General features: G+C 38.0%; 1 protein-coding gene and 1 long non-coding RNA gene across 2 annotated transcripts; one reads left to right on the top strand and one right to left on the bottom strand.

Moving 5' to 3' along the window:
* Positions 1–2,582: 2,582 nt before the first annotated feature.
* On the top strand, positions 2,583–5,423 carry LOC138000350 (uncharacterized). Its single transcript, XR_011123112.1, has 5 exons — positions 2,583–2,918; positions 3,038–3,098; positions 3,247–3,286; positions 4,258–4,409; positions 5,300–5,423. It is a non-coding gene; the product is annotated as an uncharacterized lncRNA (long non-coding RNA).
* Positions 5,424–6,254: 831 nt separating this feature from the next.
* On the bottom strand, positions 6,255–9,190 carry LOC138000349 (uncharacterized). The gene is made up of 2 exons (XM_068846681.1): positions 7,976–9,190; positions 6,255–6,565 (listed from the first exon to the last, which is right to left on the bottom strand). Exons 1-2 carry the CDS (start codon positions 8,394–8,396, stop codon positions 6,264–6,266), a joined length of 723 nt encoding a protein of 240 aa, XP_068702782.1. The 5' UTR covers positions 8,397–9,190; the 3' UTR covers positions 6,255–6,263.
* Between the last annotated feature and the right edge of the window lie 312 nt (positions 9,191–9,502).

The raw sequence follows: 9,502 nt of genomic DNA, 5'->3' as shown, positions 1-9,502 counted from the left end.
AAAATTTGTCGAAATAAAAGCTTTTAACGCCCTCGTTTGCTTCAGATATTCTTTCCATGAGGTGAAGAGGGGAAGGGGTTATTGTCACCTGTGCGTTGAAGGAATATTTCCGTTCGTCGTTACAGAACAACCTGTAAGCGCCATTGATAATTGCATTTTATTCGCTTGCACTTCTGATATTGTCTTGATTTTCATTTCTTTATTGATTCTCACTATCTTAATGGACCTAATACATGTAAATGAGTCTCTAAAGAAGCGCGAGATATTAAGCCATACAAACGCTAAATTTTCGAAAACATTCGGTCCATATTATCAACTACAGTCTTCTGAAGTAAGCTTGGAGGATTGCATCCGAGATCTAGAAGTCTCAGAATTCTGTCATTTTCCGCTTTACATCAGCCAGAATTTATGTGACAGGAAGAGCGGATTTTCTTTGATGTTTAATCTACGAGCCATTTCTTGCATTTTTTAAATGACTCATTTCCTTGTCTGCATTTCGTGGGTTCCGGTTCAGTCAATCCCAGCACGCGGAACACTTAGGACGTCGTGTGCATTTCTTTCCGTACCCTTAGAAGCAAACGAATCGTTTTTTTTTTTGTGTGTGTGTAACAGATTACGGGAAAGAAGGAAAATAGGCAGTGTTTACAGTGATGTGGGTTCCTAGGTCCTGAAACGAGAACGTGCAACGTGACACGAGAACTTGCCATGTGAGCTAAGGGAGACTTTGGACCGAACTTGATGAAGAATCGTTTCCGTCACGTGACTGTCCGAAATTCCGGGTAAAGAATCGAATAAAAAGAAATTTTCCGGTGTGAAATTCCGTAATTTTAGATAGAACTCACGATGATAAATAAACGTTCCGAAATATCTACAAAACCGTAAAATTCCAGAACTGCTTTATTTATACTTGAGCTCGGAGCTCCTGCTCGAGTACAGTTTCTAATCTGCTTACTTACTTTTTAATTATCTCTGATTTAATTGGTCTGGACTGGCTAATAGCAAAATGGCCGTTTTCATGCTAGAGACATTAAGCAGACCTTTAACATCTCTGATTACACCAAAGATGTTCCATTTGCCACTTGAAATATTATATAAGACTAGTGTCATGCTAACAAACTTCATGACAGCCACTGTGTAAAAGGAGAGGGTCCCTATTCCCCTTTGTAAAACTCAGTCACGTAAAAATTCTTGGCCTTTTCACGCGTCACGAATGATATCCAAAATGCTTTCACGTTCACGCGAAATTCGAGACCATCACGTTTCACATAAAAATAAAATTTGCGATTCAATATTTTCATTTCTTCTAACCTTTTTATAAAGTTGTCCTCCGAGTTTGGCTCTTCGATCGAGTGGTCATCTAAATTGCAAACAGCTGTCAGACCTGTCCTCATCTTGCAAAGTTTAAGACATGGACAGTTGCACAGCTTTCAGTTCCGAGTTTAACTTTAATTAGTCGTCTGTCTTCTGATGGTTGTAACTTCAGGGACCGCCCATTTTATATAAGACTAGTGTCATGCTAATTAAGTCATGCTGATTAAATCACTATTTAAAAAATTAACTTCACTTTTGGCAGTTTTAGATCCATTTCTAGCCATTTCAGAAGACTTCAATTTCAAATTTTCCCGGGAGAACATGCCCCCGGACCCCCCTAGTTGGCTCAAGCTAACGCGTTGGCATTAGGCTCCCCCCACTTGAAAATCCGCTCCGCGGGCCCTGAACTTAATATACGCGACCCTTTTAAAGACTTGCGTCTTTACGCGCCTCGGTTCGCCTTCGTTCACTGTGAATGGCTGTTCATAACTGAAAATTCGATTGTTACTCTCCTGAGGTTTCCTGAATTAGAATGGGCTGTCGCCGTAGCGGAAAATAAATAAATTAATAATAAGTGGCTTATACTCTTCACACAAAAAGGAATCTCTTTGTAAATGTGTTCAATTGGGTTGTCATGTCTGTCGGCATGCGCGAAAATATATGACGTACATTAATGTCTTATCTTATTTGTTCAAAAACCATTAGTGGTCTATTTTATGACTTTTACCGATCCATGTGAAGCCCACATCATATCAAAACCTAACACAGCCATTAGAAAAGAATACGTACATTTTCAAAACAATAAAATGGCCGGAAATTCATCACGCGAAACAAAATGGTTCACGAATCACGTTTAATTCAAATCTTTATTCACCGGTCACGTTTAATAAAAAAAAATTGGTTCACGAGGATATGAAAAGGTCTTACCAATGATCTTTAATCGTGAATCACGAATAAACAAAAATTTAAATCACCATTCACGAGAAAATAAATCGCCCCATCACGCTTCACGTAAAAAGTATAGGGGACTCTTAAAGGAGTCTAAATGTCATAGTTTCCTTTACCAAGAACCATATTGGTACACTCAAAGCATCTTTTATCGTGTATAACTAAGAAAGAAAATGGTGGAAATGGATTAAAACTTGAAAAAGAGGCCAATTTTTTAAGCTTTGACCCATCCTTAAATTAAGAAAAGTCGCCAAAAAAATTGAATATATAGTCAGAAGTTATGAACCTCTAATATAGTAAGATTATCCTGTAGAAATTCAGGGGCACCCAACGAATCTGTTCCTCACTTTATCTGTTCCCCAGAGGAATCTTGCTGGCTGGCAAAAATACAGATGTTCCGATGAGCTGGCTGGGAAATTTATTATTGATAGAGGTTTTGCCTGGGAATTACTGACTTTTTCTAGCATTTCAACCCGAGCTGGCTGTAGAAACTCTGAAGACTGAGAACGACAAACATACGACGGCTGGTCAGAGTGAATTGCGCTTGCGGAAAAAACCTGTATCGGTTTTATTCGGTCGTTTGTTAAAAGCGCGCGGAGGGTCGTGCGGAGGTTCCACAGATCGACGAACACGGATTGTGCTGTTTTCCTCATTTACATGTAAGATTAATTTCCATTGTTATTTTATCTGTATGCTGAGATTCTCGTGATGTTCTTCTACACCGAATTGAAATGAACAGAGTGAATTTAACAGTATTAACTTGTATTTTCATTCACAGATTTCAGTTTCGACCAGAGTTTCGACGGTGTACAATGTGTTTGGTGTCAGCGTTTTCGGAGGTATAAGACTTCCTATTGTAGTTGTTTTAATGCTCTTTTTCGGTTATCTGTATTAGTCAAGTGCGTGATGATCTTTTACAGTTGAAGCGAATTGAGCCAACGAATGGTAAAAAATTGACAGCAGTACGTATTTTTCTTATTCGTGTAGGCAGCCACGGGATCAACCAGGTGCTTTCCTCAAACACAAGGTAAAAATCAAGAAAAATTCGCACTTATTTTACTTTAGTTCATTTCGCTAGAAAGACGATTTATTACTCTCGAGAACTCCTGCGAAGAGATCCTTTTGTAAGAACCTGTTGGCACATATTTGGCATAATTATACAAAATCCTGTTTAGTGAACTAAAATCAAGCAGGTTCTATAATTATGTGAGTAACAGTTAAATTGGAATGAACACTTTAACCAAGGAGTTTGACTTTGAGATCGCAAATATTTATTTTTCTGGCAATCAATACCTATATCTCCTACATAGAAATTAGGACCTTGTTAAGAACCCACTTTAAGCCTGCATCCAAGTATCCCTATTTTGCCAGACAAAAAATATATATATGTTCGTATATGCAGGCTTTTACTATTGTTTTTTTTTTCTCTGACTAAGAAAACTTTGTTGGTTTTGGTCAGACTGTGGTTTTAATTGTGAGAATGCTTCTGATGATCAGCTGTTTTGTATTGGGTTGAGTGCTTAATTAAAACATACTATTGTTCTTACGATGTATGATTGTGTCAGAAATAACTGTTGTCATCAACACATACATTGACAAAACAATTATTGTTATTGTGACCAACAGCACTAATTCTTTTTTACTTGGCAGATTGTTTACTTTTCCTTTTCAACGATCACACATTATCTTTAGTCATACTTTGTCTCTGTACAAAGCCAAACTGAGTTAGGCTTGTGAAGATGGGCATTCTTTGTTTGTTCATTCTTACGACCCTCCCTCTTCCATCAGGTTGAGTTAGGCTTGTGACGATGGCCATTCTTTGTTTGTTCATTCTTACGACCCTCTCTCTTCCATCAGGTTGAGTTAGGCTTGTGACAATGGCCATTCATTGTTTGTTCATTCTTACGACCCTCTCTCTTCCCGCGTCAGGTTGAGTTAGGCTTGTGACGATGGCCATTCATTGTTTGTTCATTCTTACGACCGTCTCTCTTCCATCAGGTTCAGTTAGGGCATTCATGGTTTGCACTGAGAACTTTGTTTCCTTTGTGGCCCTCTATTCAGTTGTCTATTAAGTTTCAATTCTCCTTTAATGTGAATGGCTGCACATCCGTGTCATTGGGAGGAAGACGCTCAACAGTTGTTCAGTCATGGTAACATTTTAAATTTTATTAAAATAATTTATGGCATGGAGAAAGTCCATTCATTTTGAACAGTTGAAGTGCTAGACCTATATGGCCTGTAGAAATTTTACAGATCTTGATATCCATCCAGCTCAAGATGTGACTGTCATATTTGGCGAGTCAAGGGAATTTTTTTTTTTAATTTTTCAGTTGATCTGGAAAGATATATAGCTAAATTTGTTGACTGCTCTGCACCATGATGACAAATAGATCTTGTTACCTTAAGCTGTTTTTTTTTGCCAATCCGCAAAGACATTCATGATAAATAAACATGTTTCAACTTAAGCGTAAGGTTTCTGCATCTAAGAATTACAGGGGCTCAAGTCTACTTTTTACAAATACTAACAATCACAGGATGCCTACATAATGTGTTTGACCCTTGGTATTATTGAATTTAGAAGCAATGTATGAGAATAGCAAAAAGTTCCATATTATTCTACAATTATGGGATAAATATTTGCATATAAGATGAGAATAAACTAACCTTCATCCGAAATGTTCTTCTGTGTCGTTATTGTGGCTGCTTGTGGGAAATTTAGTGATTTCAAGGACGTGTGTTGCTCTGGTAAAAATTGCTACAATTTGCCATTTTCAGCCATAATAACAACAGCACATCATTTCAGATAGTTAATCCTCATCTTGTGTAAATTTATTTATTTGTATTTATTTAGTACAATAATAATTATGGAACTTTTTTCTATTCTCATACATTGCTTCTAAATTCACCCTTTGTGTGGGTCCCCTGTGATAACAATGATTAGTGAGTCCATAGCTAGATCTGAAAACTCAATCAGCATTACTGCTGGCTCTACCCAATTAATATTGGTCTCTAATTTATTTTCTTTTTAATTATTTTTCAGGCTACCATGGAAATAGCAAGGAATTGGACATTAGCAATTGTGTAACTGAAGAGATCAATAAAAATGTAAAATGAAGAGCTATTTCAAGGTTCCAGTTGTTCTGCCTTATTGTAGACAATACAGGTGTATCCTAGCAAGTATTTTATTGCTTTTGTGTACAATGTTGCTAGGTATTATGAATTCTGTGCTCGCTTTCCAGGGTGACAAAAGGCTCCTAGAATTCAAACTGCTCGAGACGGCAGTACATGTAGAGTATCATACTAACACAAGAACTACAGCTGTGTGTTTCACATTATCGTTCCATTATCATTATCAATATAAGTATTGTTATTGTTATCATCATCATCATTATTATTATTATTAGTAGTAGTATTATTATTCCTTTCATTTATATATATATGCATATATATATATATATAATATATATATATATATATATTAATTAATTAAGTAAGTAAGTAATTTAATTCCTGGCTGGGAAATAAATTTGATCAGCTGGCTGGGAAACCAACCAATTTTATCTAGCTGGCTGGGAAATTTCTTGTGTGTCTCGCTGGGAAAAAGGAACAGATAATTTGTTCCCAGCAACACTGAAAAACACCTGAAAATGCCTTAATAACATTTATTTTCATTAACTGGGGTATAATAATACATTTTACAACAAATTGGTCGTTGGGTGCCCCTGGAAATTCGGCCTTTAACCAGGGATTCCCAAATTTTAGGCTCAGGTTGATATGATCATAAAAATTTTAAAAGAGAAAACATACTCCAATTTGTTTTTATAAAAGACATCTTTGATACAGAATTTTTTTGCTAAAAATTTCGGTTTGACAATTTTACACTTGAAAGACGAAAGCAACAGATCATTTATAACTGATTTGTGCGATATAACCTGGCAAATGAAATATGCAACTTTTCTTTTTTCACATGTGAAAACAAGAATATATTTGCGTCCTGACCATATCTACACCACTGTGGAGCCTGCGGGTACTAAAATGGGTTCCAGTTCTTTTGCAGCATCTGCTCGACCGATGTCTTTCAGAGTCTGGTACAACTTAACCACAGTTGCATCTTCTCTTGTGGACCAGTCCCCTAGTAACATCTGAGTGCTTTGCATGGGATACAACTTGTAATTCATGGCTTGCTTATAAGTATAATCCAGCTTTCCTGCAAGATAAATCCAGTTCTTGGACGAAGAAGGGTTTAACAGGAAGCCCAGTCTTTCAAATATGTCTGCGCTTACTTCCCTTAGCATGACTTCATGGCCTGAAAAATCAAACCAGTTAGCAAGCAAATTTAGTGGGTGAAGCGTCAATCAAAATTCTCAGAGCACGCTCGAATAACTGAGAAACAAGCTTATATTACTATCTTCGTAAAATAAATTACACTGGTGCTGTTAAAAAGAAATTTATTTTTGCGCTCATCGACTACAATTAAAGTGTTGGGAAGGTAGCTTCATTTTACAGATAACCCCCCTCCCCCTTTTCAATGTTGGATTTTCCAGGGCAAAAAAAGTGATTTTTCTTGCCTGAAAAACTCCAACATTGAATATGGGGGAGGGGGGCCACAAGAGCATGGTATTTCTCAAATTCTTCATCCAATAGTCAGAATAATCGAATTAGGTGTGAAGTGAACTGATGCCCGCAACCTTCCCAACAAGTTTTGACCACGATTGTATGAAAGGTCGAAGCACAATAAATGCGATTTTATACACGTGGTTTCATTCCTTTAACAAAAACTCGAAAAAGTGGTAACATATAGGCATTTCGATATGTTTTGTTCAAGTTATTGCTGAAATCAGGCTCAAATAACGTCTTTATATAATGTTCTTTTTGGTAATCTCGCAAATGATAACGTGGGATGTTTACGAAATGAATAAGAATAACTCCCGGTGAGCCGTACCGTGACACATCTCTTTGCTGTTGTTAGATATGCAATATTTGCCATAAATACGTGATAGATTTTTGCTAGGATAGGTCGTAAGTTGCTTTTCATATATTGAACCCAGCTGTGTTTAGGAGGATCCGGTTACAGTCATAGTCAATGGTACACTTGTTCTCCGCAACAGTACTCCCTATATTTCGAGGAAAATGTCGCTATTTTGTTCGTCTTTGGGTTCAACTAAGCGCTTAGTAATAACCATTGTAATGCAAACTTTGTTTTTCATAGGACTGCAGACTGTAAAGTTTGCTTTTAAACCGGTCAGTGTAAAATGCAGACTGCAGACCAGGGGTAAAATGCAGATTTAGGTAATAATGTAACTGTTGAAAAAGCCCAAACCCTTTAGAAATGCCAACTTAGGCCTAATTAGCCATAAAACAATATTTATTTCTAAAGGGGTTGGTCTGTTTCAACAGCCTGCATTTTACAGCTGCCCGCTTTTACTGAAACACTATTTACCACAGTACTCCATCGAACGAATATAAATGAGAACTTAATTACTCAATTAATCTTTAAGTTCCCTCAATAGAAGGGAGTACTGTTCGAAATGGAGGAATTTCTTTATTCCAAGGGACAAATTCACAATCGGTCACAATTACGCAATAACCCTATCAAAATACGTTAGTAATACCACAACTCAAGGTAACAAGAAGATCAACAGAGCGTTACGCATAAGTACTAAATTTCTGGAGAAACTGAATCGCATGTACGGAATTATTATTTTAAAACCCTCACCTGGATTCACATAATCATTGTTTTGGCTCGACACACTAGAGGCATGGCCGCCGTAAGTCGTATAATCATTATTGTCTTCCTTATTTACAGATCGATATCTGGGAGATCCAGCATTCCTTGTACTTCCATCACGTTGAATTCGCTCATTTTCACCCAGCTGCTTATTATCGAAGTCCTCCAGTTTTTTTAGAAGATCTCGTCGCTGTATCGTTACAAAAATATCCTTGAGAAGCCCGCAATTCTCGCTTCCTAATTCACCTCTTTGTTCAAGAAAAACAAATAAGTCTGAAGGGCGGCTGACCCCTTCAATTTCTCTCGTTGTAAGCAAGTCTCGGAGCAGGTACTTCATAGAATCCAAATCCTCAGCTGATAACTCTTGACACAATGAAAAGATTAGTTGTCTAAAGGGTGAAATGCTCATATCCTTAACAAAGTCCCTGAACTGTTTTTCTACTGTTTAGCATTTTGGCGGCTACTCGATCTCGATGCACATGTTGAAGGGACTTCCCCTATCCCGCCATGCTTAGTGAGATTATACACTTGCCACAAGTCTACTTCACGAGAATCCCAGGAGGAAATGTTTTGGCGAGCGAAGCGCGATTTTTCGGACGCCAAGCGGATTAGGCTCGATTTCCCGCCGCTCACTCGAGTTCGGGTATCCTCCCCGAGAAGAGACGGCTCGACGCGTGAGCGATAGATTGTGTCTGTGACGAAGTTAATAGTGGCGGGGAAATAGCATTAGACATCCCAAAAACACTGATTTTAAGAAAACAGAAATTACATAACAATGCTTAAAACGTCTGTGCGAAGTTTCCAGATGATACGAGCTTTAGTTTGTGGTTAAATGATCGATGTGAGTTTGAATTCAACCGGCGAATCATCGACGAAATCTTCGGCTGCTTTAGCTCTCAGTCGACCTCATCGGCCCCCTCGTTTTGCCAGCAATAAACTCAGCAGTACTTTCAATTGATCTTGACGAATTTTACTTGCTCTTACATTAACGAAGTATGAGGAGAAAATTGCAATAGCAATAGATTTGAAAGCCGTATTTTGACCTTGGCGCCATCTGGAAAATCAGTGAAGTTTGCGAACTCAGGCGGTAGAAAACGACACAATTCCCATTCTCCAGCTTCTCGAACACTTTTCGTTGTCGCAATCTTGGATGTTTCCTACCTGAAAGCACTGTAAACCTCAAACAGGCCGGGTCAAAGAATACCTTCGCAGCCAAAACATATAATTTATGCCAGACGGATTTGTGCAGGCGACTTTCTGATTGGCGGAGATTAACAATGGCTCACCTCACGCGTCCAGCCGAGATTGAGATTTCGAGAGTGAGAGCTGGCTCATTTCCCGAAACAGTTGCTGGTAATCGAGCCAACAAGCGGATGAGCAAGCGACGAAGTCGCGAGAGGCGCCATCTACACAAGACGAAGGACTTTTCGAAAGTCTAAGTGAGATTATTACAAATAAAACTGCTCTCGTCGCCAATCAGAATAAAGTTAAAGTATTCAAATTGATGTAACTGTG

This window comes from Montipora foliosa, chromosome 4 (assembly GCF_036669935.1).
Source record: "Montipora foliosa isolate CH-2021 chromosome 4, ASM3666993v2, whole genome shotgun sequence".
Lineage (NCBI taxonomy): Eukaryota > Metazoa > Cnidaria > Anthozoa > Scleractinia > Acroporidae > Montipora > Montipora foliosa.
Note: the sequence above shows the minus strand (reverse complement) of the source record. Positions and strands in the feature narration are given on the sequence as shown.